A 19,023-nucleotide genomic window follows, 5' to 3' on the forward strand; every position below is an offset into this window, starting at 1 on the left:
AAAAAAAAAAAAGAATTTTTTTTTCCCATTTGACTGATTCTACTTCAAACCATATCAATGTAAAATAAAACTCACTTCTCTTGTTTTGGCTTTTTTTTTTTTTGGTAGTTTGTCCTGCCTTTATCTCCATGTTTGAATTTATTGACCTGTTTGTCTCATCTCCTCTCTTCAAACCACTACAGACCTTTGATTGATGTGTATATCATTTGGCTTTTATTTGGCTTAAGCCTTGTAACCCCAAATATAAGTCTGATATTATGAGACTAGACTTTAATTTAAGATGAACGTCCAGGTTTTCCTTATGGAAAATAAACCAAAGCCATTGAACATGTCTATAGAAATATCCACATCCACAGATAGAAACACTGACAGAATTGGAAGACTTATATTGTCTTATATTGTCTGGAGGCCAAGGCTTAGTCCTGCCCTGCCCTCTGCTGGCTACCTGACACAGTCTGTAAAGTAAAGTGTTCATTTATATGGTGGTCTGGGAAGTAATAATCATACTGTATGTTATTGCATTGCACATAGCAAACCTGGTTCAATCTTTGGCATATGGTTCCCTGATCACTGTGATCACTGCTAGATAGAGTATCCCCCTTAAAATAAATAAGAAAAGTAAAACTGTAATCCCTTCCAATTCTCCGAGTTATACAGGATTTATATTTATATAAATAATGGATATAGGGGTTAAGGAAATCTTGACAATTGTAAATATTGGTTTTGTATTAAATTCACATATTTGTAGTAAGGTTCATTTTGTTTTGTTAGGGGAGGCACCTGTGGTGCTCAGGATTTATTACTGGCTCTACACTCAAGGATCACTCCTGGCATATGTGATACTGGGGATTAACTTGGGTTAGCCACATGTAAGGCGGGTACCCTCCCCACTATATTATGCTCTGACTCCAAGAGCCATAATTTAATTGTAGGATATTTTCCTAAAAGTTTAACCTGTGTAAAATTTGCCTGTATTCTGGGCATAAGAACAAGTGGGGTATCTTATTGTTAGAATTGTTTTGTTTCCCAGCAAAAATTCTTCCCCAAATATACCTTAGATTCCAAATATACAAGTAAATGAAGAAAACTATTTAGGTTTGTGGGCAGAGGGGGGCCTACACCTGGCAGTGCTTAGAGGTTATCCCTGGCTCTATGCTCAGGGGATCATTCGGCATGCCAGGAATCAAACCCAAGTCAAGCTGCATCCAGGACAATCGCCCTATCCAACTGTCTATTGTTCAGGCCCTACTTGGACTTTTGAAAAAAATTCTCATATATAAAATAAGATTTGGGAAATCATTAGGATGAGGGAAAAAAGAATTCTTTCAAAAGAAGAAAACTTGCTTTAATGTAATGGATACTGCAGTTACTCAGAAGAGGAAAGTCTACCAGTTGTTTTCTTGGATAAACTTGGCTAAGGTTCCCTGAGGTCTGATCAGCATGAATTAATAGTCTTTTCATCTCTATTTCCTGTTCATAGGACTTTTGGCCATTTCTTTGTTTCTTTTGAAAAAGAGAGAGAGTGTACAAATTCCTGTTGGAATCATCATCATATCTGGCTGGGGGTAAGTGATTGTTTTTTGTTTGTTTTCCTATTTCTAGGTTTACAATTCCTAGCCAACCCCCACCCACCCCCATATACAGTTTCTAGACATCCTCTCTTTCTCTCTCACTCACTCACACATACTTTCAAACATTTTTATTACAGGATTCCTGCTCTCCTTGTTGGCATTCTTTTGATAACTGGAAAACATAATGGAGACAGCATTGACTCTGCTTTCTTTTATGGAAAGGAACAGGTAAGACACATTTCTTGCACTTCTGTTCATGATCACATGACTTTTCCATTTGCTCATGCATTTTGATCTGCTTACATTAAAATTAATTTTGAGAATTCATTTCAATATACTGCCTGTCATTGGGTTCCTATATTCCAATCTTAAATCATATAGTATCATAATAAAAGTCAGGTTCCTCACTTTCAATTCTATCATAAGTATAAGTTTCAGAACATAATTACATGGGGAAAATTGCTGGGAAGCACTGGGAGAGAATTGGAGGGCATTTTTTAATGGAAGGCATGACAATGATTATGTGTGTGTTTTTTTTAAATTATCCAATTTTTTTTCCAGTTTTATGATTTTAAAAATTATCAAACTTTTATTAGAAATTATACATACGGGGAGCGAGAAAAAAAAGAAAATATACATGTGGCATATTTATACTAGGAGTACTTATAAGTATAAGCTTATTCCTACATATTATTATTACCACTCAAGTCTTCAGCATGGGCCCAAGCACTAGTACAGCAGGTAGGGCACTTTCCCAGAATAGTGAGCCAAGGGAAAGCCTTGAGCACTACTAGGAGTGGTCCAAACCAAATAATAATAATAAGCCTCCAGCCCACTGAAGTACAATTAAACTATACATTAATGTATGAAAAACTTGGAAGTGAAGACAATTTTTATTAGCAGGCATTTATATTACTCATTTAAAAATGTGATGTTTTGTACAATAAAAGAAACATTTGGTAATCTCATGATTACAAAAAGACACCAATTTCTTTACAATTAACTTATATATATATATGTTCTTTTTTACATTCCTTATTGTATTATTCTTGTATTTTTTTAGGAACTACTATAGGGGCCAGAGAAATAGTATAGCAAGTAAGCTGTTAGCTGTGCATGTAGCCAACCCAAATTCAATCCCAGCATCCCATATGATTCCCTGAGCCTCTGTGGGAGTGATCCCTGAACACAGAGCTAAGAGTAACCACTGAACACCACTGGGTGTTGCCATAAAAACAGAAGAACCAATGCAGTAGAGCATTTATAGTTGTAGAAACATATATTTTTGTATTTTACACATACACACACACACACACACACACACACACACACACACACACACACACAGAGTGCCACTAGCCTACTCTACTAAATTGATCAAGGTGGAATTGTAGATGTGACTGAACATCTTCTTGCACCGTTCATAGATGATCATCACAGCAGTCACCCTGTTCTGTAGCATTGCTGTTGCTGGCGTGTCACTCATGTGTATGAACCGCACTACCCAAGCAGGAAGCTATGAAGGTTTTGACCAGTCTCAGGACCACAAAGCAGCAGAACCCAGCAGCGCTGCTTTTGAGGAGAATCCAGGTCCATTAAGTGAACCTGAACCTTGTCCAGCTTCTCTTCCAGAGACAAGTATGGTCCTTCAATCTAAAGAAACTCTTACATGCATTTATAGCAGTTGTTTTAAATGTTCTGTTGTAGATAACTGTGGAACTATCTTCAATATTGTTAATGAAGAATGTAAATCATAATCCAAAGCAGTTTTGCAAGTTCTTTTAGGAGAATCTTATTTACAAATCTCTTGTGAGGACAATTTTTTGTTATTTTGTTTTGTTTTGCTAGGGGTCCACACCCAGCTATGGTTAGGGCTTACTTCTGGCTCTCAGTTCAGGGATCACTTCTGGTGGGCTCAGGGACCATAGGGCACCAGGAATTGAACTGGGTCAATTACAAGCAAGGCAAGCACCTTACCCATGCTATACTATTGCTCTGGCCCCCTCTTTTGTTAAATCTTAAGACTCCCTCTGATATGAGAGTTTGGGAGAAAAACAGCAACTGAAGACTTTTAGGAAATCAAGTACTTTGTTAATTCAACAAAGCAAGCACCACAAATAAACAAACTAGGAAACCTATACTGTCTCGAATTTCAGGTTAGAAGTTCAGGTTAGACATCTACAGGCAAAATCTGACCCAAAACCTGTTTTTATATCACCCTAGAACTAAAGATAGTTTTTAAGTTTTTAAGGATTTAAGAAAGAAGGTTAAAAATAATTGTCTGAAGGGGCTGGAGTGGTAGCACAACAGCAGGGTGTTTGCCTTTCACACAGCTGACCCAGGACAGATGCAAGTTCAATCCCCAGCATCCCATATGGTCCCCCAACCCAGGAGTGATTTCTGAGCGCAGAACCGGTAGTAACCCTGGAGCACCGCTGGGTGTGACCCAAAGAAACAAAAATTAAAAAAATTGGGGTTAGAGAGATTATATAAGATTTAAGGCTCCTTGCATGTAGCTGCCCCAGTTCAATCCTGGCACCCAGGCCCTGTCAGGAGTGATATTTGAGAAGAATCAGGAGTAAGCACTGAGCATCTCCAGGTATGGCTTAAGCCCTATTCCACCCCCAAAAAGGTCAGTATATTTACTTAACACTTAAAAGTGAATTATAAGTGTCAGTATTCATAAAATCGTTGGAACACAGCCAAGATAATTTACTGCTGTATTCTATAGTTTTTATTCTTAGTTGGTAGAGTTGAGTCACTTGGCAGAGACCTGAGATACTTTGCATGTGACCCTTTCTAAAGGTGAAAATTGGTCACACTTGCCAATCCTGGCTGGGCATGAGTAAAAATTTTGATTCTGTGTGGTGATTTTGTTAGAAAGTATTGACAATTGCAGTGCATTTTACTTCAGTTCAAGAACTAGGTCATGAAGGGAACTAGGTCAGAGAGAATGCATGGTTTTTGTTGTTGTTGTTGTTGTTGTTTTGGGGTTTTTTTGGTTTTTGGTCACACCCGGCAACGCTCAGGGGTTACTTCTGGCTCTATGCTCAGAAATCGCTCCTGGCTTGGGGACCATATGGGATGCTGGGATTCAAACCAATGACTTTCTGCATGAAAGGCAAACGCCTTACCTGGCCCCAAGAATGCATGTTTGATTCCCTGGGCCATGGGGAAATTATATAGACAGAGACAGGGATAGTAGGAAATATAAATAATGGTACATCTGTTGTTTAGATAATTTGAGAAATAGTGGGATGGGTGATCTCAAAGCTGTTTGTTATAAATAATAACAAGTAACGCATGTGAGTGAAAAAGAAAGCAACAAAGAAATAAGTTAAATAAACCATTGCTGATTAGTAAGAAAATCCCAGAAATCTTCCTATCTTGTACTGTCTTCCTTTTACTGCCTTCCTTTTGACTTCCTCCAATCTGAAGCTTGACCATGGGGCCACAAATCCTCACAAATCCTCAGAGGACCACTTTAATCTTACCCAAATTCCCTATGCCTTGGTTTCCTTCACCAATAATGATAAATACTTTGGAGGATGGTAGTTGGCTGAGAGCCAACTTCTGACTGAGAGCACTAATCCTGCCTTTGACATGAGTTGCTCAACTGATTTCTTTGTGGTATCCTTTGTGGTTATAGCATCAGAATTTCATTCCTTGACCCTCTTAACTTCTTCCTCTTTTTTCTATTTTGGTTTTTGGGCCACACCCAGAAATGCTTAGTGGTTATTTCTTGCTCTGCACTCACGAATTACTCCTCAAAGTGCTTAGGGGACCATATGGGATGCCAGGGATGGAACCTGGGTTAGCCATATACAAGACAAGCACCTTACCCACTTTTTTTATCTCTTCAGCTCCCGACTTTTCAGTTTTTAAAACTAAAGTTCCATATGCTTATATTTTTCTTAAAAGCCCCTTTCATTAAATCTGGTGCACTTTTGTGATCATGTCCAACAGCTTGGCTCTCTATACTTCCTGCAGCTTCTCATATTTACACTATAGACCAGTGTTTTGGGTTTTTTTTTTCTTTTGGTTTTTGGTTTTTGGTTTTTGGGTCACACCTGGCAGTGCTCAGGGGTTACTCCTGGCTGTCTGCTCAGAAATAGCTCCTGGCAGGCACGGGGGACCATATAGGACACCGGGATTCGAACCAACCACCTTTGGTTCTGGATTGGCTGCTTGCAAGGCAAACGCCACTATGCTATCTCTCCAGGCCCTATAGACCAGTTTTTTGCCTGTGTTTTTGTGCTGAAGTTGAATGACCACCATTTCCCTTAGTTCCATGATCTCCCTGCAATATCTTAGAACTGTTCACAGAAGGGTTGAGATCATGCCTGGGAAGCCCTATATGAAGAGTCTCAAACCCAGGTACTTTTGCTGTTACTGCTTTACCTGAAGTAGGCTCTCCCTTAGTTGTTCTTTAAGTCTTATTTTCAAAGTCTTCAGCAAAAATAAACAAAAAAACTAGGTTGTACCTTTACTATAAATGAATGGAAAGTCTGAAGATGGCTATCACACTCCCTATGGGAAATCATTGGCAATGCTTATACTTTCTTCTCCTCTTATCTCAGTCTTATAATTGCTTTTTAAGTGACCTGTAACCCACCAGAGTGTATTTTCTATGCCTGTCTTCTTCATCATTCCAGACTCTGCACCTTACCTAGTATCAGATCTACTGTATGTGTTTAGTCAATTGGGTTCAATGCTGGATTGATAGATAAAGAGATAAAAATAGAGCTTTTTATTTATTTATTTATTTATTTATTTATTTATTTATTTTGCCTATTTTCACATGCTCCTAGGTCTTCAAGCGTTTTCAAACCTCTGCTGTTGCTTTCTTTCCCAAAATTATACTCACTTTCTATTTGGCTATAAGTATCATTAACACATAACATTAGACAATTCCAGACAGGTCCACTGATTTCTATCCTTCACCATAACATGTCAGAGATCCATGTAAGTGTGGCATTATGAAAAAAAGAGTGGAATTATGATTTAATAGTATGTCAATTTATTTTAATATGGAATCAAAGTTTTGCTTAGTAAAAAAAATAAAGGCTACTGCATATTTCTTTTGTTGAAGAAAGAATACCATAGTGGGTTCAGAGATAAAATAGAGGAGACAAAGTGTTGCCTTGCATGCAATCAACACTAATTCAGTCTCTGGCACAGAATAGGGTATCTTGAGCACTGCCAGGAATAATCCTTAAGCACAGAGTTAAGGGTCCGGAGTGACAGCACAGTGTAGGACATTTGCCTTGCGTGCAACTGACCCAGAACGGACCTGGGTTTGATCCCCAGCATCCCATATGGTCCCCCCAAGCCAGGATCGATTTCTGAACATAGCCAGGAGTAACCCCGGGTGTGGCCCCAAAACCCAAAAAAAAAAAAAAAAAAAAAAAAAGAGCACAGAGTCAAGAATAACTCCTGAGAACTGAGTATGGCCCAAAACAATAACAAGAAGAAAAAAAAGAAAGAAAGAAAAGAAGAATGGCATAGCACTTTTCTGGGGGCCATAATTAAGTGTGCATGTGTGTCCATATATATTTACTTGATATAAACTAGCCTCATATATATTTTCTCAGGTGTTAAAGAGGAGCCTATTCAGAAGTCATTGGGTGCTTGGGGGCCACTCCTGGTGATTTTTGGGCTAAGGGAACTGATACTGATTTAAGGCAGAAGGTGGCTAAGCACCGCCAGACCCACACTCACAATGCTAAGGCCCTCAGGAGGGAGAAGAGCCCCAAGCATGCAGTGCCTAGTCTCAGCCCTTTTGAGTTATCTTCCTGGCTCATGCCTATTTTCTTAACAACTTTGCCTTCAGGTTGTGAAGATAAGAGGGTGAGGCACAGATGATCTGTTTTCTTTTGTTCTGTGGTTCTATTTCAACCTTGAAATGACATCATTATCTTAATTTTAGAAAGACACTTGTTTTTTATTTTTTATCTTTATTTAAACATCTTGATTACAAATATGATTGTGATTAGGTTTCAGTCATGTAAAGAACACCCCCCTTCACCAGTGCAACATTCCCACCACCAATGTCCCAAATCTCCCTCCACCCCACCCCACCCCCACCTGTACTCTAGACATGCTTTCCAGTTCCCTCATTTATTCACATGATTATGGTAGTTCTCAGTGTAGTTATTTCTATAACTGCACTCACTACTCTTTGTGGTGAGCTTTATGAAGTGAGCTGTAAGTTCCAGCCCTCCTCTTATTGTCTCTGAGGGTTGTTGCAAAAATGACTTATTTTTCTTAAAACCCATAGATGAGTGAGACTATTCTGCGTTTCTCTCTCTCCCTCTGACTTATTTCACTCAGCATGATAGATTCCATGTACATCCATGTATAGGAAAATTTCATGACTTCATCTCTCCTGACGGCTGCGTACTATTCCATTGTGTATATATATCACAGTTTCTTTAGCCATTCATCTGTTGAAGGGCATCTTGGTTGTTTCCAGAGCCTGACTATTGTGAATAGTGCTGCAATAAATATAGGTGTGAGGAAGGGATTTTTGTATTGTATTCTTGTGTTCCTAGGGTATATCCCTAGGAGTGGAATAGCTGGGTCGAATGGGAGCTCGATTTCCAGTTTTTGGAGGAATCTCCATATCGCTTTCCATAGAGGATTCCCACGAGCAATGGATAAGAGTTTCTTTCTCTCCACATCCCCTCCAGCACTGATTGTTCTCATTCTTTGTGATATGTGCCAATCTCTGTGGTGTGAGATTGTTTTCATTTGCATCTCCCTGATGATTAGTGATGAGGAGCATTTTTTCATGTGCCTTTTGGCCATTTGTATTTCTTTTTTTTTTTTATCAAAGTGTCTGTTCATTTCTTCCTTCTCCCCATTTTTTGATGGGATTAGATGTTTTTTTTTTTCTTGTAAAGTTCTGTCAGTGCCCTGAATATTTTGGATATTAGCCCCTTACTTGTAATAGCTTATAGATTGTAGTTTTTACTTTGAGGTCCCTGTTTGTTTTTAAGAACTACTGAAGAACTAAAGCACATTTTCTTTTTTTTTTCTTTTTGGTTTTTGGTTTTTGGGTCACACCCAACATCGCTCAGGGGTCACTCCTGGCTCTAGGCTCTGAAATTGCTCCTGGAAGGCTTGGGGTACCATATGGGATGCCAGGATTTGAACCACCGTCCTTATGTATGCAAGGCAAATGCCTTACTTCCATGCTATCTCTCCGGCCCCTTAAGCACATTTTCAATGAGAGGGTCAGCCCAGGAAAAATTCTTTCTTAAGCATATTAAATCTTAATATAGTTAATCACTGATGATATTCCACTATTATATTCCCTGTCAGTAAGCATCATGTCTATATATATGAGAAATATTTTAAGGAACACTGCATGCAGTTTTCTAATTGTAAAGTGGAAAAATTATAGCTTTGTGGCAGATGTCCTGGTGTGCCCTCTATTCCATTCTACCTGCACACAGTTTTTAGCAGTATTCATTTGAAAAGGGAAAAAGGATAGAATTATTTTTAATACATCATCTCAACTAGTAGGAAGCACTGTCTTGAGCTAAGTGAGTTTTGAGTTAAACTTACAGGCAGAGAAATCTTGGATAAAGCAGGAGTGGGAATTCCATGTTGAACCTACATGAAGCTCCAATGAATTGTGAGGTTTATAAAGAACACTACAAAACAGGGACCAGGAAGGTGGCGCTAGAGGTAAGGTGTCTGCCTTGTAAGCACTAACATAGTAGAACGGACTGCAGTTTGATCCCCCGGCATCCCATATGGTCCCCGCAAGCCAGTGGCGATTTCTGAGTGCATAGACAGGAGTAACCCCTGAGTGTCAAATGGGTGTGGCCCAAAAACTAAAAAAAAAAAAAGAACACTATAAAAGAGACCTAAAAGAAAAGCCTTTGATGGAAATTAGGAGTGGTTGAGAGGGTGAGAGAGCCTCCAGATCTAGGTTCAATAGTTTGAATTTCACTGCACTGAGCAAGAGAGCCTTCCTGTGTGTTTTTGAGATGTGACTAAGTAAAATTTATATTTTCAGAAAATGTTCACATACTTAGTTCTCAAATCATAGTGGAAACTGATGAAACAGCATGGATTAAAATGTGTCTTCTGAAGTTCTAGAGGTTAAAGAGCTTGCCTTGTATGACTCTTGGTTTTAGTCCCCAAAACTGCTTATGGTCCCTTGAGTCCATCCATGAGAGATCCCTAAACACAGAGCTAGGAGTAAGCCCCCAGCACCACTGGGTATAACCCATCCCTCTCCCCACCTCCAAAAACGTACCCAAAAATATTTTCCTTGTCTCATACAAAAAGGAAACAATATGCAACTGAGCTGCTCCTTTACTCTCTAGCTGACTTTTTTCTTTTGCAGTTCCAGGGATGGAACCCAGATCTTTACCACTGAGCCACCTCATTGGCCCTTTGTCTGCCACTCTTTAAATGTTAACTTCTGCAAATCACATCCATATACCTTTTATAGGTAATATTTGGAAACCTCTCCATCAAGGCTTTAGAGGAAATTTGGGTGCATGTATAAAAGGGTTGGGTTGTTGAGTTTCATTTTAGTTTGGACTTGTTTGTTTTCTTTGACGTCTCTTAAAATTGTCTGTTTCTGTTCTGTTGGGTCTCTCTAGACCCTCACATGTTATTTTTCTCTGTCTAGGTTGTTGCTCCTGCTCCTGCTCCATGGAAAATGGTGAGTTGCGCTGTCCATCCATAGAGCCAATGGCGAATACAAGCACCAGCAGGCCAGTGACTCCTTCCTTGGAGAAAAGTATGTACCCTGGTCTATGAGGATGGGCCTAAGAACAGAAAGACAAAATAGCTTCAAAATAATAGCCTTTTAAAAAGCACATTTGAGTTCTGAATATAAAATTATTTAAAATAACTGAATAAAATATTTTTAAATAAAAAAAAAGACTAGGTAGGATTTTTGCCTAAAACAGGCTGATCTGGGTTCGATCTGTATGTAACAGCCTATATGGTTGCCTGAGCATCACTAGGAATGACTGAGCACAGAGCCAGGAGTAAACCCTGAGCACTGCCAGGTATGGCCCCTCAAAAAAAAAGAAAAAAAAAAACAGCTGGATAGATTTATTTAAAATTCCAATACATTTTGAGCTGACCATGCTTATTAATAGCAAACTAGGGGCTGGTGGAAATTGGGTGGCTGCCTTGCATGCACTCAGATTCAAACTGGCACCACATATAACCTCCCAAACCTTACCAGGAGTGATCCCTGAGCCTAGAGCCTAGAACCAGGAATAGACCCTGAGTAACACTGGGTGTGGCCTCAAAATAAAAGAAGAAAGCTATATAGGAAAATACAAAATAAGTCTTCTTTGGTATCTTTCTGTCTTCAGTATTCTATTCCTATCTATAGTAATCATCATTGTGACTACAATGTGTCTTGGGGTGCTATTTTTTGGATCTTTTTTAGCTGGTATTCTTTGGGCATGCAGGATTTAGTTGCATGCAGTTCTGGGAGTTTCTCTGCAATGTTGTCCTTGACTGTTGATTCTTCATGAGGATTTTCTTCCTGGGTCAATGGGTCTCAAATAATTCTTATGTTGTTTCTGTTGAGTTTATCAAAGACTTCTCTTCATTTGTTCACATTCTTTGAGGATTTTTTCCACTCTTTGTTTGTTTTAACTTTTTCAACTTCTTTTTTCAACTTCTTTTTCAACTTCTTCTGTTATATGGAGTTGTTAGGCATCTCATCTTCTGACTCACTGATTCTGTCCTCGGCTGCTGTTACTCTGTTAAAGAGACTTTCCAGTGAGGTTTTCATTTCACCTACCAAATTTTTCAGTCCTGTTATTTCAGTTTGAAATTTCTCATTTCTACTTTCATATACTCGTTTTTCTTATTTGTGGTTCATTTGGTTTGTTCCGTGGTTTCTTTGAGTTCTTTATGCATTCTGCATATTTTCTCTCTAAAGTCTTTATTGGAAAGGCTAGATAGTCAGCACTTGTTGGGTCAGAAGAGCTACCATCATCATTCTCTAAGCATGGTGGTGTTCTGAGTTGTTTCTCATTGTGTCCTTTGCTGTGTGTTTTTTACGTGTAGTTTTGGGGTTTATTAACTAGAAGATATGTGTGCTGCAGCTGTAGAGTGGGATGGTGCAGGTATCACAAGTTTCAGGTCAGCCCATCAGCTGGGTCCCTTCAGGGCCTCTGGGCAGGTGCCAGTACTTGCCACCTGGGAGGTCAGAGATGCTTGCCATGCCACTGGCCAACCCTCCTGCTGATTCCATTCAGGACCATGGATCAGATGTAGGTCACTTGCCACCTCCATGGGTTTGGGGAACTCACCACACTGTTGGTCAATGCTCCTGCTGGTTCTGTTCAGGGCCGCATGATGGGCATATGTCAAGTCTTCTTTGTGAGAAAATACACACCAACTGTATTGTTTTTGATGGTATTATGGTTTTATATAAAAAATGTTATAAAGATGATAAATCATGTATGTAAATTACTCAACATAGTATATGGTGTTTATAGTAAGTGCCATTAAACAAAGGAATTATTATTATTCGGGCAAGGATTTCACATTACTGACATCATCTGGCTAGAAATGAATCTTAAGTAGTCAAATTCATGTTTTTAAAAGCTGAAGTGAGGCTAAAGGTAGAGTGCATTTCAGATGGTCCCCCCAGCATTGCCAGGAGTTATTCCTGAGCACAGAGCCAGGAATCCAGGAATCCAGATCATCACTGGATGTGTCCCAAACCTCCCCCCAAAGAAACAAATAACTGAAGTGGAACTATTGTCAAATGCAATTTTACAGACTTTCTGATAGAAACCCCCTCTTGGCATATAGCTAAGCTCCTTTGTCTTTAGTCTTGTGCCCCTTGTCTAAGTCAGAATTGCCTAAGCCTGCTTCATTTCTTTTTCTCCCTACATATTGACTGGACAATTCCAGGACAAATTCAACATGTAATTTTATTCTATAAATTTTTTCTTTCCCCAGATTGCTTGATGCTTTATTTATTACTTTCTTCATTGACAATGCTAATTTCTAAAAACTTTTAAGTTATAGGGCTTCTTAGATTTCTGGTCATATTTTGCAAGAATTAGGTATAATATAAGCCATCTATGTGTGGAATTCATCTGTTTGTTTTGGGGTCACACTCAGTGATGCTCAGAGTTTACTCCAGGCTTAGGACTTACTCCACGCTCAGGAATCACTCCTGGCAAAGCTCATGGAATTCTATAGGGTGCTAAGGATCAAAACCAGGTCAGCCACATGCAAGGCTAGCAACCTATCTACTGTACTATCACTTTAGTACTAACTGCCTTATAGATATAGTTCTTATAGTTCTTATAGTTCAAAGACATAGTAGAGTGGGCAAGACTCTTATCTGATAAGTAGCCAACCCAAGTTCTATCCCAGGTCAATCAAAGGTATAGATATGGTCCACATATTCAGGAATAAACCTTGAGCAATACTGGGTATAGCCCCAAACCATAAATAAATTGACAGGTAGAGGGAAATCAACCTGTGTGCTAGAGTGCATATCTATTTAATAAAATGTTTTCCTCAGTTGTTGTAGTGAGGCTGAGTTAGTAATATAAAGGTATCTTGTAGAAGGTGCCTCAATAGGGTAGTTAGCAGGTCTATAGTTAGCATTTGGTTTCCAACAGGAACAAAATGAAATTTCTTATTTTGTTTCTTCAAGATCTGATCTAACGCAAATTATAAACTTATGAAAGTAAAAGCTAGTAGTAAATTTGTTTTCCAATTAGCCCCAATAGGGTGTTCATGACTAATAGGCAGATTTATCACAAGTAAAACGTGACTCATTAATTTTGCTTTAACTATATGTGTATGTGGGGTTAGGGAATGAAGAGATAGTACAGCAGGTAAGGAACTTGCCTTATATGTAGCTGGCCTGACTTGGATCTGCGGCACCACATATGGTCCCCTGAACATTACTAAGAGTGATCCCTGAATGCAGAGCCAGGAGTAAGTCCTGAGTATGTGCCCCAAACCAAACCAACCAACAAACAAACAAAAAAAAGGAGATGCTTGGGGCCTAGAGAGGTAATACAGGGAGAAAAGGCCCTTGCCTGGCATGCAGCTGACCCCAATTCAATTCCTGGCACCACATATGGTCCTCTGAGCACCATCTGTTATGGACCCAAAACCTAACTCAATAAATAACAAAAGTAAATAGATGTATGTATATGAAAATCATGTGTTACATTGTACTTTTTTATATAAACACATTTATGAGGAGAACTCTCATCCTCTCTCAAACTTCATGAAGAGGCTTCCTCAGATTTCATGGAAATAATATATGGCATCTCAGCTGAAACAACATGTGTGTTGGTATGCTTAGGAAACCATTAAGAATTTTAAATGCATGCAAATAAAAAAGCTCTGATTACAACTTGTTATGCTTACTGTTTTATAGATGATCATTGTGTGAGTCGCTGTAATTCCCAGAGCTGCATTTTAGCCCAAGAGGAAGAGCAGTATCTGCAGAGTGGAGACCCACAACTGACTCGCCATGTGCTGCTGTGTTTACTCCTCATTATTGGCCTGTTTGCTGTAAATGTTTTTCTGATTATTTTTGGGAGCATTTCTTTAACTGTTTGGCAAGAATTTTTATTAAGGCATCTGGAAAAAACTTAGTTGGAACTTCTCAGGGGAGTGGCAGTGAGGCCATCTAAATCCTAAACGTAAAGGAAAACTTTTATAAGGGCAGAGAGTAAATAAGTAACATTAACTCTGTTTTGGAGTTTGTTTGTTTGTTTGTTTTGGGTTTTTTTTGTTTGTTTGTTTTTTGGATCTTAACTGGTGGCACTCACTCCTGGCTCTGCTGCACTCAGAAGTTGCTCCTGGCAGGCTCTGGGGACCATATATGGGATGCCCAGATTCGAACTGTGGTCTGTCCTGTGTTGGCCACATGCAAGGCAAACAAACACCTTACCACTTTGCTATCACTCTGGTCCCAAGTAACATTAACTCTGTACCAAAAATGTTCTATTCTCTTTTTGTGTGGGGTGTGGGGTGGGCCTTACCCATCAGTGCTCAGGGGCTGTTCTTGGCTCTGTTCAGAAATGACCATGGCGGTGCTTGGGGGACTATGCAGTGTCAGGGATTCAAACCAGGATCAGTTGCATGCAAAACAGCTGCCTTCCCTTCTCTTCTTTTACTCTCCTCTCTCTCTCTCTCTCTCTCTCTCTCTCTCTCTCTCTCTCTCTCTCTCTCTCTCTCTCTCTCTCTCTCTCTCTCTCTCTCTCCCTCCTTCCATCCCTTTCTCTCTCTTTCTCTCTCTCTTTCCCCCCCCCCTCAGAATCATGTACCATGATGTATGAAGGAGTATTTTTTCTTATTCTGGAAGGGAGGGTGGCCACACCAAAAGTTCTCAGGCCACCCTGAGATAGATATTGGGATATTATAGAGTACTGGGGATTGAATCTGGGGTAGATTAATGGGGATTGAATCTTGGGTTTTTACATACACAACATGTGCCCCAGCCAATTGAGCCATCTCTCTGGCCCTAAGACCACTCCTTTTTCTTTTTTTAATTAAATCACTGTAAGATACAGCATTAAAAAGTTGTTCGTAGTTGAGTTTCAGGCAGACAATGTTCCAACACCTATCCCTTCACCACTGTTCATTTTCCACCACCAATTTCCCCAGTTTCCTTCCTGACCCCTCCTCTACCCCCAGCCAGTCCCTATGGCAGGCACTTTTCTTTTTGCTCTCTCCGGACCATTTATTAATATATTCATTGAGGGAAATCAGTGTATAAATGTCTGTGTGGTTTCTCAGAAAATATTTCTCACAAAAACTTTTTAAATTTTTATTAATTATGAAAATAATATAATCACATATAAAAGTTATAATATATACAAAGGGGAAAATATTTTTCCTACTGCCTTCTATTTTTAATATATTTTAATGGTTCTAGTTATGTTTATAGATTATGTCATATGTGTCATTTATGTCAAACATTTGATGTTGCTGCAGTTTTTCAGACCTGTTTCTTTAAAAGATTTCTGCATAAGCCAAAGAGATACAATATAATTTAGTTTTAATATAATTTTTATTTTGACCAAAGTGGCTTACATATCTTTCACAGTAGTATTTTAGATACATATTAACAATGTGTCAGGGGAATTCCCATCACCAAAGTTGTCCTCCCTCAACCCCCGTTCCCATCTTGCAGCAATATAATTTATTTATCTACTTCTTTATAGATCCTTCCTAGTTTTTTCAAATGCCCTAATGAATATTTAGAATATTATATATATCTTTTTAATGAATATATATTTATTATATATAGTAAACATAGTATATTTCCTTATGATTGGTTCTTTAAATTGGAACCAGAATTGAAGAATATAAATATTTCTGTAGCTTTGAATACATTCTACTAAATTTTTTCTAAAAAGGTACTTTTACCAGCATCGAATATTGCATTTTTAAAATCTTATCAGACCTATTTTAAAGACTTAGGTAGAGAAGAAAAGGGTAACCTATCAAGGGTGGAAATAAGTGTTCAGACACTGTTAACAAACAAAACATTCTTTTGGGGGGGTTAGGGCCACGCCCGGTGACGCTCAGGGGTTACTCCTGGCTATGTGCTCAGAAATCGCTCCTGGCTTGGGGGACCATATGGGATGCCGGGGGATTGAACCATGGTCGTCCTAGGTTAGGATGTGCAAGGCAGATGCCCTACTACTTGTGCCACCACTCTGGTCCCAAAAAACATTCTTGAATAAAATCTTGTTATTACAAAAAAATAAATAATTGGGGCCAGAGCAGTGGTGCAAGCGATAAGGCCTCTGTCTGCCTTGCCCACGCAAATTCCTGGTCCAATGCTACCAGGAGTAACCCCTGAGCACAGAGCAAGGAGTAGCCCCTGAGCACTGCAGGGTGTGATGCCTTCCACCCAAAAGGCTTGATATTCTCTTCTGTGAATTGTCAAGGTTATTTTTACATCATTTTCTGAGATGGTTGAAATGTAACTGGCCTAGACATGGGGGCTGGACTGTAGAACCGATGAAGCAACCTCTCTGCCCTTTTCCCATGCCAATGCTTGTTATCAGAGACTGAAGCAGAGGCTGAAGCAAGCCAGCGCCGTTAAAGCTGCTGTTTAAGAACAAAAGTCAAAAAAGCAAGAAATGCAGCCAAGAATTTCTGCTCAGCGAAGTGATTGTTTGCATTGTGTAGAACTAATTTTAAAATCAGTCCTGTCTCTGGCTAGTCGGCAGTCCTGATGCATTATGTAAGCTTCTGTCTTATGGCTCGTGTCTTATGGCTGCAAGTCTGATCAGAATAGATGTCGTTTGAGTGACACCTGTCAAGATGCGAGGTTGAAACTTCTTGTTCAAAAGACAAAGCCTCTATATTCTCTCCATGTTTTTCCTTTTAATCCTTTTATCCCTAATTATAAAGTAGACAAGTTATTGTACTGTATTCTGGGTTGAGAAAAATGATTAGCTTGCTTCACTTTAAAGTACTTTTTTCTTCTCCTTTTACAGAATCTTTCTAGTTGCTTATGGTGGCTATTCAACCAAGAGCCAGGGAGACTCTATGTGGAGTTACAGTTTTTCTGTGCAGTGTTCAACTTTGGCCAGGTAATTATTTACTGAGAGTTCTGAGAGGTGTTTGGTTTTCCCAGATGGGTTGACTTGTCGGTGGGAGTGCGGATGTTGTTCTCTTCAATAAAAGGGTTTCATCTGTTTGCAAGTTGCTGGTATACATGACAACTGACAGCTGCTGCCTAGTTCTTAGCAGAGATGAATTATTATATTGGTTAAAGTCATCAGACTGCACACTGCTTCCATCAGAAACACCAACCACTTTTTTTTTTATCTTTTGGGTTTTAGTCTTGAGATAAAGCAGGAACAAAATGTTCCAAATTCTTTTGAAACTTTCTGTGGCCTTACTAAGATGCTTTGAGAAAAATGACTTGTTTTCTCTTATGCTTAGACATTTAAATTCATGTACATCATTTCACTTTCATCTCGTTTCTTGAACATTAGGTATTAAACTCTTAAAAAATAATCATATTGATGAGGAATGGTAGTTACAATTCTTGAGACTATTCTATGCCAACCATTAGTAAACATTTTACAGTTATTATCTCATGTAAACTTCACAATATTACCTACAAAGTAGTCACTACCTCACCCTCCCAGTTAAAGAATTAGAAACTATGGGGGCCGGGAGGTGTCGCGGAGCAGTAAGGCATCTGCCTTACCAGCGGCAGCTGTGCTAACCTAGGACAGATGGACCACGGTTCAATCCCATGGTGTCCCATATGGTCCCCCAAGCCAGGAGCGATTTCTGAGCCCATAGCCAGGAATAACCTTGAGCATCACTGGGTGTGGCCAAAAAAACCAAAAAGAACTAGAAACTATGAGGCTGATGAGATAATACAGCAGGTAAGGCTCTTGACTTGCACATAGCTCCAATACCCCAGATGGTTCCCTGTGCACCGCTAGAAGTAATTCTTGAATACTAGAGCCAAAAGTAAGCCCTGAACAAATCTAGGTGTGGCCAAAAGTAACTAAAAAGTCATGGTGACTAATGATATTTATGCCATTGTCACTGTTCAAATGGAAATTAAGAGTTAATTGTGTTTTAATATTAGGGAAATAATTTTATGTACAAGTTTCAAGTTTTGATTCTATCCTCATACCTTTACTTTTCAGTTAAGTTATCAAGTTGAAAAAAACATACTGTTTGAAATTAGTAGGTTGGCCTACCAAATATAAAGCAATTGGCCATGGGCTGGAGCAATAGTACAACAGACAGGGCATTTTCCTTGCACATGGCTAACCCCACTTTGATGCTCAGCATCACATACAGTCCCCCATGCACCACCAGGAGTCCAGGAGTAATTCCTGAGTGCAGACCCAGAGTAACCCCTGAGCATCACCAGGTGTGAACCCCAAACAAAAAATAATTATATAATAGTAATTTTCCATCTGTGCATAGTTACACAGTAAATGTTCCTTAAATGTTTCCCCTTGGGGCCAGAGGAGATAGAGTGCTTGCCTGGAATAGTCACCTTAGGTTCAAACCCTGCCATCCCATATGGACCCCTGAGCATCGCAATGAGTGATCCCTGAACTCAGAGCCAGGGATAAACCCTGAGCACCACTGGGTATGGCCCAAATCTAAACAAACAAAAATTCTTACCCTAATATTGAATCCAGAAAAAATGCCCCGTTGGTTTTACCTTTCATGGGGATGTGGGGGGTCAAATAATCTATAATTATATGGCAAGAGACTTGGCCATTCATTGGGGACAGACAGGAGATCCCCACCTCATGTAGCACTATACTTTAAGATCTGATTTTGTACCCAAGAAGTGGAATTAGATTGAATGTCTGTCTAGTAGCATTTCTCATTCAGAAAGGGCTCTCCAGGTCTAACTCCATGTTGGGGCCAGGAATGCTTCACCGCAGAATTCCCTGATGTGAGCATGTGTTCA

At 39.3% G+C, this 19,023-nt stretch overlaps 1 protein-coding gene across 4 annotated transcripts in view; it reads left to right on the forward strand.

Moving 5' to 3' along the window:
- Positions 1-19,023, forward strand: part of GPR155 (G protein-coupled receptor 155) — a 52,650-nt gene that overhangs the window by 26,157 nt on the left and 7,470 nt on the right. For all 4 annotated transcript variants that reach the window (XM_049773397.1, XM_049773396.1, XM_049773398.1 and 1 more), the window contains 6 exons: positions 1,481-1,565; positions 1,709-1,799; positions 2,999-3,209; positions 10,225-10,335; positions 13,981-14,117; positions 17,063-17,158. In XM_049773397.1, coding sequence (XP_049629354.1) covers positions 1,481-1,565; positions 1,709-1,799; positions 2,999-3,209; positions 10,225-10,335; positions 13,981-14,117; positions 17,063-17,158 — 731 coding nt within the window. The remainder of the gene's footprint in view (positions 1-1,480; positions 1,566-1,708; positions 1,800-2,998; positions 3,210-10,224; positions 10,336-13,980; positions 14,118-17,062; positions 17,159-19,023) is intronic.

Source organism: Suncus etruscus, chromosome 5, assembly GCF_024139225.1.
Source record: "Suncus etruscus isolate mSunEtr1 chromosome 5, mSunEtr1.pri.cur, whole genome shotgun sequence".
NCBI lineage: Eukaryota > Metazoa > Chordata > Mammalia > Eulipotyphla > Soricidae > Suncus > Suncus etruscus.